At 36.7% G+C, this 13,761-nt stretch overlaps 1 protein-coding gene across 1 annotated transcript in view; it reads right to left on the bottom strand.

Moving 5' to 3' along the window:
- Positions 1 to 13,761, bottom strand: part of CWC27 (CWC27 spliceosome associated cyclophilin) — a 99,918-nt gene that overhangs the window by 73,917 nt on the left and 12,240 nt on the right. The window contains exons 9-10 of the mRNA XM_072360328.1: positions 13,507 to 13,540; positions 11,138 to 11,313 (exon numbers count right to left, since the gene is read on the bottom strand). Of these exons, the coding sequence (XP_072216429.1) occupies positions 11,138 to 11,313; positions 13,507 to 13,540 (210 nt within the window). The remainder of the gene's footprint in view (positions 1 to 11,137; positions 11,314 to 13,506; positions 13,541 to 13,761) is intronic.

The raw sequence follows: 13,761 nt of genomic DNA, 5'->3' as shown, positions 1-13,761 counted from the left end.
TATTTTCTTTAAAATGAATATTAAGGTAAAGAATACAGAAGAACCTACGTTATTCTGAAAAGAAGAATCATGGAATTCTTAGCTCTAAGCAAATGATCTTATTCAGAAAAACACAGTATTTCTAAAACCAATTCTGAAATAATCAAATTATCTTTCTCTCCTGCATGTCACTTAAACGTTACTGAAATACTCATTTTTTCTAACCAAATATAAAAAGAGATGAAAAGGAACAAACCAGCCCCAGTCTTACCTTAAGGACTGATTTTTACCACAGGAAAAGAAGACAACTTCTCCAGGCTTTTTTTTTTTTTTTTTTTTCTTTTTTTTTCCAAAGGATCTTATCAATAAAAAAGTAACTGATGAATTGTTTTAGAGATTGGATAAAATTTAAAGCATGAAATTTAAGTATAATATGTAATAAAGATTAATATAAAGAAAGCAATATTAAACAAGCAACACTCAAAGTTCTAATCCCAACAAGATGCATTTTGTGATTCTTTCTAACATTGATGTCTATATACTTATGCCTTGGGCATAAAGTCATGAATACTTTCTAGAGCACTGAAACTTGCTTCAAAGTCTCTCAACTTTGACAGCTGGCCCTGCCTTTGTAGTTCCCTTTTTTGATGTTTTACCAGGACCGAATAAGAGACCTGCATTACAAGGAACTCCTCAAGTAATTATAAAGCCATAATTAAGGCAAAATGACAACAGTAAGTGGTCAAGGGGACAGGAAGGCAATAATTTCATAAGACAGACTTAGGAAAAACAAAAGTTTTTCAGTCTGACGTGTAAGGACTTCCTCTGTCATTTTAGACAATATTTCCACTCCTTTATCCTTTGTGCTACATAATGATTGTCAAATTCTAGTCAAAAGGAATTTCATTTTAGCAAACTTTTACTTGCAAGAGAATTTTCACCGGAATCACTGAGACGTTTGCAGAACTGAGCAATTTCCATATGACCGTGGATAAATAGCAATTTATAAATTAGCACTTTAGTTTCAAACCCATTTTAAATTAATCTGCTATGGTAAGTAATTCAAAGCATACTAAACACACACAAATTAATGTGGAAGCATTATAAAAACATTTGGCATGCAGGTAAGTATGACTTTAAGGTGTTGTATGGCCTGAAGGTGAGTCTGTGTATGATGTCAATACAAACTCGGGATACTGATTTCAGAACAGAAGACTCAGAAACCATTTTCGTTCTTTCATATACTCTTGAAATATACAGCAGCAAGCCTACTACCTCTTCTCCTTTAAATTCTTAAGAGAATTTTTGTGTGTATGGTTTAACATAAGTTATAGTCCAGATCAAGCAAAGTACCATAAAAATATCTAACTATCCTTTTCTGGGAATCTAATTTATAAAGACAGCAACAGTAACACACAGCAACAAAAAGAGCATCATGTACAAGTTTGTCGGAATCTATTGAATCAATGTGAAGCAAAAAGTGACAGCTGCCTGGATTGCATCATTACTGGTAATAATATGTTGTGTCACCACCCTGAGCCGGAGTCAAAACACCAGTCCATCAAGTGGTGAAAAATTTCAAGACACAGCCTTCATAGCCTTCATCGGGTGAAGTGATGTGCACTGTCTTCTGAGATAGGAAAGGGGCGATCCTTCTGGATTTCCTGGAACCTGGACAAACCATCAACTCTGGCCATTGCATCACAGTGCTGACTAAGCTGAAGACTTGAGCTTTCAGAGCAAGACCAGGGAAAAAGACCTTTCTCTTGCAACGTGACAACAGCATGACCCACTTCCAATCTTGCATGGACCACACTCATCACACAGTGCATCTATATGATCTTATCTACTCACAGATTTTGCACCTTCTGACTTTGATCTATTAGGGCCAATGAAAGATGACTACATTGGCAACATTTTCATAGTATGACAATGTCGCAGTAGCAGGGTCACCTCTGCTGGTGCAAATTTTTGTGAGCGTGGCATGCAGGATCTTGTTCATCACTGACAATGTGATGCATAGCTAATGATGCTAACAGTTGAAAAAACAGTGTTTTCTAGCTGACAATTTGCTCTATCAAATAGTGTTTTTGTGCTCTTTCTGTCTGTTGTAGTTGGAAACAAATAGGAGGCATTACTTTCAGGGGAATCTAGAAAGAAATGTTATATACTGGGAAAAGTAACCTACATGATAATATCATATGTCACTGTCAAGTCTTCACAGCCAATTCCACATGCTTGAATTAGTACATTCTCAAGAATTCCTATGACATTCAATCACAGCTGTGACTTAACTGGTTTGTGTATGTATTGCATCTAAAGCAAATGACTAATCTAATGAAATGCTCCCTGGATAAAGGTTAATTAACATGCAGAACAACAGGGAAATTAAAATACTGCCATACTGTCCCATACTTCCCAAAGTGGAACGTTCCACAATATAAAACTGAAATAAAAACAGAAAAGCACCACTACCACCACAGAATTAAATAAACGAAAAAAACCCACCTGATTACACACAGCTTTACATCACGATTTACCAAATGGAACCTTCATCAGTATTTAGCATTTATTTAAGCATTTAACAGAAACATCCTTATACTCTCCATCTGAATAGGAACAGTGGGAAAGACCTGATGTTTACACAGTCCCTTGAAGGTTAGCACTGTATGAACTTCTGCACTTTTACAGAAACACTGATTATAATGTTATCAATTGTAAAATAGGTGCTACATTTTAGTCAGTGAAAGAGGTGAGGTATTTCTGAAGAACTAATTAAGTTCCATGGGAAGTTCTCCAGGTGATAAATTCTAGATATGGTAACAGGCTGAAAAAAGGAGGTGAGATTGTAGAACTTCTTTAACCATTAATTTTTAAAAAAAAAGTAAAAAAAAAAAAAAAAAAAAAAAAAAAGTCCATTATAAAGGATTCTCGCATTTCTCATGCAAGCCACATGAGCTATAATTACAGAATGCCTTAAGTTGTAGGGACCTTAAAAATAATCTAGTTCAACTCTCCTGCTGTGGGCCTCCAGGGATGGGGCACCCACAGCTTCTATGGACAGCCTGTGCCAGGTTCTCACCACCCTCTGAGTAAAAAATTTAAACATTTAAAGAATATATTAATATTAAAACATATTATATCATATCAGAACTATAAGGTCAAAGATTATGGGTGGCCAATACATGGTACACTAACACATGTGGAGCTCTGGACACCCTGCTTCTAACTTTTGCATAGCTATCCAGAACAATTTAAATAAACAAACAAATAAATACATAAAGTTTTGATCCTTGTATACTATACCTAAAACTGAGAATTCAGAGGGCAGATTGAGGAGTGATGGAGTCCACCCAGAGGAAACTTTATGTTAACCACAGCTTTGCAACACAACACAAGGAAACAACAGATTTTTCAAAGGAAAGTTAGGCATCGTTTTGTCCTAAAATTCTTTTTTCTTCCCAACCAAAGTAAAGATTACACATCCCCATTTACAGTACTATCTGAACTACAGGCTGCACAGAACATAATGAATTCACATGAAAACTGTATTAACACTTTATCTGCCATTTTGTAGCAGTATACTACACAGACCATATATTTGTCATGCTTATTACACAACCACTATCACCCTGTCTGTCTTCAAACCATGACCATGTATTTTAAACACACTCCTCTTTAAATAGCAAAGCAAAGATAAAGTTTAATTCCATGCCATCACTGACGTAGTAATTTTCCTAGGATGGTATGTGACAAATAAGCTACTTTTGCACACAACTGGAATTTCTCAGTTTAATCTTTTAAAGTGTTTTAAAATAACTTCAGACATTTATTTCAGGGTGGAACATAAAATGGTTCACTGCAAAAACTTTAAATGAAAAAACAAACTTGGATGCTAGTTTACAGATGTTGACAGTTCCTTGTTTTAAAGGAATATCCACGAAGGTGGAGCATAATAATCACACAGTGAACATATATTTTCTATTGCAAAGGTCATTATAAAAGGGCAATATGCTCATCTGTATTATAGTGGGGTGCAGCCAAAACTAATTATTTTTTTAATTACATCTCAAAAAAAGAAACGAATCCTTTTGCACATATTCAATCCAATATTTAAATTAATTTTATGTTAATTTCATTGGGACTTCCTTAAAAAACAAAACAAAAAAAAAAAACAAAAAACAAGGAAGACAAAACAAACAACATACAATGGTAATGGACTAAAATCACAAAGCATGCACTTCTTGGATCAAGTTATGGTAAAATAATCCAACACTTTCCCACAGAAAAAGCATACTCATCAAAACACACAAAAAAACCTCAGAGGAGTGTACAAGTTTAGACGTAACGCTGTATAAGACATAATGCTATCAGACACTTTCTTAGTTGAATTAAACGTCACCTCCTGAATGGTTGCTAATCTGACTCGTTTTCAAGTAAATCCAAATAACTAATCTTGATTATATTAGGAAAACTTGCTTCCCAGTACTTTCAGAAAAGAAATTTCTTAAAAGTTAGCAGTACAGAACAGGATCAAAGAATATGTCTTGAATATCTCTTATAGAGTAAGAATTAGGTTACAGAGTTATCATTTAAAATGGTTGCCAGTAGGATGTAGAGGTCTGGCTGGAAACATAGCCTTTCTCAGGGATATGTCAGGGAATTCTAGATCCATACACTGAATCGCACAAACTGTCATGGGATGGCAAATTATCCTATCTGGATTGCTTGTCTATCTGAGTTTGTTAAAATAAAACACAACAAAAGCTTACAATAACTAACTGCAAAACTCTAGGAAGCAGGAACAGGACAAATGTAGAAAATGAGAAACAAGCTCTTGGAGAATGGTAACAGAAAATAATCCGGAAAGCCCTAGCAACGTAAAAAAAATCTCAGTGATCACTGTAAGAACAAACACGGCCACGGAAGCAGGAGAGTTCTCTATATACAGCAGTAATAACACTAATAAGAGATTACTGACCAAAGCTCTTTAAAGAATGTTGAAAAATTGGAGAAGGAACAAAAAGGCCTCAAAATGATCTGAAGACCGGAAAAAATGTCTTACTGTGAAGGACTAAAAGAACTCAGTGAGTATAGCTTATCAAAAAGATAGAAAAAATCAGTTAGAATTAAAGTAGCTGAAGAAACAGAAAATACTGCACACCGTAGTGAACTTCAGAAAAACACACAGCCAAAAAAAAAAAATCATTGGTTGCAAGTTGAACCCAGACAAATTAAAACTGGATGAAGTACTATTAGGAGTAAGGTGTTTGGAACAGATTACACTATCCAACTAAATATGGACCAAGTTATACTCTTTTGGTACCCACAAACCCTCCTGTTTAGCTGTGGCCAGTGAGCTTAATACAGTGGCAAACAGCTGTAAATTATGGCACAAGACAAGAGTCTATCATATTTTCCTTTGGCTTAAAACACTATTAACAGAATACCTGAATTTACTATGTATGTATAAAAAATAAAAACAAAAAATTAGTACATCATTAAGTATAGTGGGGTTTGAAGTCAGTTGCAAAGAAGGTTTGTACTCCAAAACTCAAAAGCCATTCACATTAATGTACTATTTCTACTTCCTGGTACCAAACTGAAAAGCAGGGAGACAAACAGCATTCCTGGACAGACTCTAACAGAAGCAGTTGCATCTCATTTAAGAAAGCACTAGTATAAAACATTAAATATCATTCAGTTGTTAATAAATACAAAATTGTAATTACTGTAAAGAATAATATCACTTATATAGAAATAGATAAGCTTCATTTTCCAAAGTGATTTTTTTCTCCTTCATATGCCTCGAAATAATTCCCAAGAGAATCTTTCTCATGATTTTTCCAAGAGCCAAGATGATGCTGATGGCATAGCTACTGCTTTTTTTGAAAATGGGTGCAGCAAGTTCACTAAATGGGTGCAGTATTTGCAACAACCTACAGTCAGGGGATTTCTGCAGTGTTTCAGCTATTGACAGCAGCCTCACCATATCAACTGGCTCTCTCAGCACCCTCAAATGCATCCCATCTGGTCAAATAGACTTTTTTGAGTCAAAATTTCTCAGCAATTTCTGACCCAACTGTTCACCACTTTCTTTGTAGCATGTCTGCAGAAACAAACACCTGGAAGATCTTGTTGGTGATGACAATCAAGTACCTCTGTCATTTCTGCACACACTGTTACCACAGGAGACCATAAACCCATACGTTACCCAAAAACAATCTTTTTCTGTTTATGTAGTCAGAGAATTTCTTTCAGTTGGCCTTTACTCTCCTTGCCCATTGCAAGTTCAGCCCCGACAGCAATTCATTAGTCCTCCTTTGCAGACAGTCCTCACTTTCATCTCCATTATATATGATTTTTATACCAGGCATATCAGTAATGAATCCCCTGCTTAGTGAATTTCATGATATATCCAGCCTCTATTTTTTTTTTTTTTTCAAAATCTCTGACTACTAGGATGGGCCATAGCTGTATCTGAAGACTTTTTTGCTCTGCCTTCACATTATTCTATCTACCAGTTCTATAAATATATCAAATCTAGAAGTCCAAAGTCTGAACTCTGGTACTTGCCTTCCTCATTTCACCTGGTAAACACTGATTTCATGGAGGTTTAGAGATGCATTTCTGACTGAATTCACTACTCTTCAACATCTTTATCAATGACACAGATGAAGGAATCTCACATCCTCAGCAAGTCTGGACATGAGCCAGCAGTGTGCACTTACAGCCTGGAAGGCCAACTGTGTTCTGAGGTGCATTAAAAAAGGGGTATCCAGCAGTGAGAGTGAGGTGATTGTCCCCCTCTACTCAGCTCTTGTGAGACCCCATCTGGAGTGCCGCGACCAGGCCTGGGGCCCCCAGTACAGGAAGGACGTGGAGCTCTTGGAACAGTTCCAGAAGAGGGTCACTAAGACAAGCAGAGGGCTGGAACACCTTTCCTTTGAGGAAAGGTAGAGGGAACTGAGCTTGTTTAGCTTGGAGAAGAACTAAGATAGGAGAAATTCAGGTAGAATAGGAAGAAGTTTTTTACCCAGAGGGTGGTGACACACTGGAACAAGCTGCCCAGAGAGATCGTAGATGCCCCATCCCTGGAGGCATTCAAGGCCAGGCTGGATGTGGCTCTGTGCAGCCTGGTCTGGTGATTGGTGGCCCTGCATATGGCAGGGGCGGGGGTTGAAACTAGATGATCATTACGGTCCTTTTCAACCAAGGCAATTTTACAATTCTATGATAATAAAATATCTCCTTTCAGAATACCACTGTTAAAATATGGACATCTGAAATCTTAAAGAACTATCTGATTTTTTGTAAGCTACAGTTTCAGAAGATAACTTCTGAAGGGGACCAGTACATTTGTTTTCTGGGGGAAATATCATACAAATGTATTTATACCACATAACTATATTAGTCCACAAAACTTGTGAAAAAAAACCAACAAAACAACTACTTCTTTAATCCCACATCTGTGAATAAAATTGTTAGTATGAATTCACAGAACAATGATCAGTATGTGATGAATGTAACTATATATACAAACAACCAAGACAAAGATCATAAAAGACAATCTATCCAGTACAACTTTCACAAATGCAAAATAACTGTTTCTTATATTTCAGCTCATACACTTGTTAAAGAATCCCATACAAATTTATTTTAAAGTCTGTGTTCCAATGACATTTGTTTTTACAGTAAAATATAGGAGCTGGAAGCTCACACCATTATGGGACAGAGAAATTAAAAGTGTTGATAATTGAAACATAAAACACAGCAACACTTAAGCCTGTACCTGTCAACAAAGAGCATGGTGATGCATGACCTGTGGGACTCCCTCAACAGCAGGGAGAGGAGACATGCTAAAAAGCTACATTGTTATGCAACTGTTACAAACAACATAGAGGTTTGAGATTTTCAACAATCACAAAAATTACCAGATTTATTTAATTCCAGAATTACAGCAGTTTCCTAAATGATTTTACTTCTTTTCATATGTATGCCTGCCTCATATACACAAGGTAAGAAGTACATAGGAAAAGTATTAGATCAAAAATATTCTACCATATATTACTAATGTACAGAAAGAATATTGAACTATTCTTTTAGAGCAACTTCAGTTTCAGAAAGAAAAGCCTTTATTTAAAGGTTTTTTAGTTTTTCATGGCATCACATATACAGTTAACTTTGGCTATTCTGCACCACAGAACTATGGAAGTACTTCAGGAAATCAGTCTTGTATATTGAGTGTGTCAATGTTTATTCAAATGCTAGAAAAATGTTATCATGTCTTTAACTGTACATACTTTTATACGTTTAGTCTAGGTCACTTTCAAAGAACTTGTATTGCATGGTCTTGAAATGATCTTAATATGAACTTGTGCATGTCTATTGAGCATGTTTATTATTGTTGTATCTAGATGTCAAGATTACAGTGAGGATGCAAGTCATTTAAGCAAGTGCAGATACATATAAAACGATTACCTACTGCATCTTTTTATAGCAAATGGGGAAAACAAACACTAAACAACTAAGATAATTATAACTCTAAAAGTGTTCTGTGCATTTATGTGATGATGAAGCAAGCAATTTCTTACATATACACAGTATATATCTGAAGCTTCATGAGATTACTTTTTATTATACCTATGATGACGTTAACTTTATCTAGAAATGTGCAATCTATATAAAAGGAATATAAGGAACGTAATACTAACTGTATTTCTACTCCTTTATTATATATGTGGATACACATCTCATGTTAGTGGCTTATAAACGCAAAGAAAAGGACATTACTTAGTTTAGCTGCACTTTATAGGACTATTAGGAGTAACATGTAACAGAAACAGTTAAATTTAAGTCATCAAACTACATTTCTTCCTCAGTTATTCTATTCATTATTATTTACTATTCATATTGCTGTTTAATAGTACATCTGCATTAAGCACGAAATTGAAACTGTACTCTATCTGCATGATGTGTTTTGCAAACAAGTAGTGAGAATTTTTAAAAGCTTGTAACTACAAATCCGTAGTATCTGAGCTCCACCTACAGGATAAGAGCAAACATAAAGCTAGCTTTAATTTGCCAAAGTAGAAGAGCACTACAGATTATGAAGCCTTCATCTGATCTGCTCAAGACACTAACACTTTAAAAACTTCATGTAATGTTACTTATATATATTTTCATGTAGACAGCTGTTCTGTATTTTCAAGTTTAAGTTTGATCTTTCTATAAAAACAACAGATATTCAGAATTTCTCTAATGAGTTGCCAGAATGAATAAGATCTTTTTTCCTGAACTTTTTTAAATCTAGTATAAAATTGGAAAGTGTCTTCAGATTATTTTTTTTATGCAGACAAAAGTATCATATGCTGAAAATACTATAACTAACGTCACCATCTGAGCACTCCAAAAACAACTGCATTTGAAGAAGCAGTTGTGGATCTCAGTACCATGAATTTGAGAAGGTGTCTATTATTTCCATATTGTTTCTCTAAAACAGATGTGCAAACTTCTGATTTCACAAAAGGACTGGTGTATAGAACAAGATGACTAATACAAATGAATGAAGACTTGTAAAACAAGTCGTGCATGTTAAAACCCGTTTCTCAGAAAAAAAAAGTTTTTAGAAATTCTCTTATTCTATTAGCACATCTAAGTATATGATGAGATGAACAACACCTGATATATATCTTCTTATACCCCTGATATTTAACTAGACATGCCTCTCCAAGATAAGTAGGGTGGATCAAACCTTTTGTCTCACACCTCATCCATTTCCTCTGTCAGCACACACTTGAACAATAGTGGAGGGTGAAGTCCCACGAGAATACTATCAATTGTCCCCGCTATACTTATAAAAAGGCCACTACTCTAGACAATGAAACTTGATAACCAGCTGATTATCTCATCAAAGCCAATGTTACTAGCACCGTATTTGTATCAAACAACCTACACTTTTAATTTACATGCCACAGGATGCCTTGTCACTTGGAAAACAACAGACTGTAGAAACTGATGTTACCTGTAGTACTATGCAGTACTCCCAAGGTTATCGCTCTCAGTCACTAAGAATGTATCCAATAAATCTCACTTAAAAGTCAAGATACTCCATTTGGCTATAATACTACTACAGTAACCACAAACAAAACTCACAGAACTTGCACAGGAAGAGCTGGCAGCTTACAGATTGTTTACACAATTATCTATGAAATGTGAAGAAGTATAATGCAAGCAATCCTAATGGTATGTTCAAGCTTTATGTCAACCTCATACTGAGATCCTGCAACTACATGTTACACGAGTTTGGATCTAGTAGCCATTCCTGCAAAACCCAACAAATAGCTAAGCAGATTGGCTGGCAGGCCATTGAACACATGCAAATCTTAGAATCATTAAGGTTGGAAAGACCACTAAGATCATCTAGTCCAACCATCAGTTCATGCCTGTGATCACTCTACACCACGTCCTTCAGTGCAACATCTACCCTTTTCCTGAAAACCTCCTGGGACGGTGACTCAACCATTCTCCTGGGCAGCCTGTTACATCACCGCTTCTTCAGAAAATAAATTCTACTTAATACCCACTCTGAACCTCGTATCACTTAAAGCCATTATTTCTCACCCTATCACAAGTTCCCTGGGGAAAAGTGGCCAAATGCCACTTCACCATGGTTCCAGGTAACTGTAGAGAGCTGTAAGGTCCCCCCTAAGACTCCTCTTCCAGAAGCTAAGTAATTCCAGTTTTCTCAGTTGCTCCTCATAAAACTTGTGCTCCAAACACCTCACCAGCTTTGTTGCCATTCTCTGGACATGCTCCAGGGTCTTAATGTCTTTCCTGCAGAGAGGGGTGCAAAACTGAACACTGTACTCATGATGTATGGCAACGTCAATGCTGTACAGTGCACATGCAGAGCACAATGTCTTTTGCTATTGTAAAGATGTTTGGCTTCCATGTAATTAATGACCCTTTTTCAGAAAAAAGCTTTCCTTGGATATCTCCTTTATTTCTGACCCCTCCCTTCCATGCTTTCATGATTGAGGGAGGCTGATAAATTTAATGCAGTACTAAAAAAAAAAGTGCAGTAAGTACAAAACTGGAACTGAACAGCAAATAACTGTAAGTAAGGTAAAGGAGAAAAATAATGCATGATACTTACCTGCGACTGGTGGTTTTCTTTTCCATCTTAGTCTCTTCGTCTTGAAGGGGCAGTTTACCAGTTTCATTTGTATCCATTTTCAACTTTTTTGCAATGCGTTCTTTCATTTGAAATCTCTCATTGCTAGCAGCTTCATCTTCTACACTGTCAACATCTTCATCATTTTCATCTTCCTCCTTTATTGATAGAATATGGAAAAAAAAAAAAAATCCTTAGCTTTTTTTCCTGCTTTTTAACTACAGAGTTTTGAATATGGAAACAACTTCTCACAAAGACAATCCTTTACCACAATAGACAAAGAAACTAACAAGCAAAATCCACAATTATTACAATTACTTCCAAGAAAAATTTCAAGAATGTTTTTGTATCACTTAAAAAAAAAAAAAGAAAACAGTCAGACTTTAAGCCCTTAAAGGTATGCAGAAGGTCTCATGGCAATATGTTATTAGTTTTATTATTGTTCATGGAGCCAAAAGCTGATCAAGGCAAAATACTAAACACTTCATTAATCTTCCCTTAAAAGAAAACCAGAAACTCAGAAGGCCAACTCTATCTTAGGCTGCATCAACAGAGGGGTGGCCAGAAAGAAGAGGGAGGTGACTGTCCCCCTTTCGCTCTGCCCTCATGACATCCCACCTGCCATACGCACAGATAGAGATTGGGCAGAAAACAGCTTGAAAGCAGCTCTCCGGAATAGGACTTGTGGGTGTTGGTTGATGAAAGACTCAACATGAGCCAGCAATGTGCTCTTGCAGCCTGTTATGGTTTTGTAATTTTTGCTTTTGGTATTCCACATCATGTGGAGCACAGAGAAGAAGAACTGCATGTCCCAGAGGACCTCATGGTCGGAGAGGGAAACACATCACAGAAGTGACACTCGCTCTCTCTCTCACTGCCTGGCAGCAAGTGTGGGTGTGCTTCCAAGCTGTGGAGCCTTCAATTTCAAAGTAGGCTCCTCGGTCTTCGGAAAACTCTCTTTCTCTCTTACTTTACTTAATTTATTAGCCTCAATTTCAATTGGATTGTATTATATTGTGTTATCTTGCATTCCAATATCACAGTTAGTAAAATAAGTTTTCCTCTTTAGATCACTGCTGTTGCTCTGTTTATTTCCTTCAGCCAAGCACCCATCTCCGTACCCATCTTTTCACTTCCAATTTTCTGGGGGCCGGGGGTCCCACAGGACTACTGCCCCCCTGCCATGGACATAGATTGATCTCGATAACTCCATGACAAGCCCAAAAGGCCAATTGTATCCTGCACTACATCAAGAGAAGTGTGACCAGCAGGCCGAGGAAGGTGATTCTGCCCCTCTGCTCTTGTGAGACCCCACCTGGAGTACTGTGTCTATTTCTGAGGTCCCCAACACAAGAAGGACATGGAGCTGTTGGAGTGGGTCCAGAGGAAGGCCACAAAGATAAATCATGAGAGAGCTGAAGCACCTCCCTTCTGAGGACAGCTGAGGGAGTCTGGAGCTCTTCAGTCTGGAGAAGAGAAGGCCCTGAGGAAACCTTATAGCAGCCTTCCAGTTCCTGAAGGGGTCCTAAGGGAAAGCTGGGGAGGGATTTTTTTATAAGGCATGTAGTGACAGGATGGAGGGAAGTGGCTTTAAACAGGAAGAAGGTAGATTTGGACTAGATATTAAGAAGTGATTCTTTACTGTGAGGGTGGTAAGACACTGGAACAGCTGCCCAGACAAGTTGTGAACACCCCCTCCCTGAAAGCATTTTAAGCCAGGCTGGATGGGGCTCTGAGCAACCTGTTCTAGAGGGAGGTGTCAGGGAGTTAGAATGAGATGATCTTAAAGGCCCCATCCAAGCCAAACCATTCTATGATTCTATGAAACAACTAGACTTGCTGTGTCAAAATATAGCATGACAGCCAATCAGCAGAGAATCAAAGCTTAAGCAAAAATGTGATCATGCACCTGGCTTGAACAAAGCCAGAACTTTGAGCTTATGTGCCCAAGCAACTGCGTATACACTATGTTTTGCAAAAGAAGTAACAGCACATAAGATGGAAATAAGCTGTTTTCTTTTTGATTAGGTGCAAGGATAGGGGACACTACATCTGTCCTTCACTCTCACTGAGTACCAGCTAAAAGCTGATAGGTATTGACCTATGCATAGCAGACAGATACGAAAAATAAGGTACTTATATACCTGCCATGAAAGTTCACGGCTGACAGCCCTCAGAGCTCTGAAAAGGTTACTGTTTTTTTGCTGGAAATCTGACTTGAGCTAGCTTTAAAAATCCTCAAAAGCGGCATTTATTTCCCATAGGAGAATGTTAAATCACACGCAATAAGGAAAAAAAAACACCACAATGACTTATTTGTAAAAATAAGTAATAATTAAAAAGTTGCCTACCTCACTCAAATATCTCTCTTCATTTGTCGCATCACTAAAATAAATAATAATTGTTAATACTTCAAAATACCAGAGAAAACTTAAAATACAGTTTAAAACATAGTTCTTCAATTAAAAAAATTAACTAATTGAAATTTTAGTCAACTTAGACATTTATACCATCCTCACATTCATTCCAACATTACCAATTAATGGCATTTTCTGTCATTTGTCATCATCTTTTTTAAATAAAAAGTTTAAAAACATAGGATAAAA

The sequence above is a fragment of the Excalfactoria chinensis genome, chromosome Z (assembly GCF_039878825.1).
Source record: "Excalfactoria chinensis isolate bCotChi1 chromosome Z, bCotChi1.hap2, whole genome shotgun sequence".
NCBI classification, from domain to species: domain Eukaryota; kingdom Metazoa; phylum Chordata; class Aves; order Galliformes; family Phasianidae; genus Excalfactoria; species Excalfactoria chinensis.
This window is presented reverse-complemented; position numbering and strand designations above follow the sequence as displayed.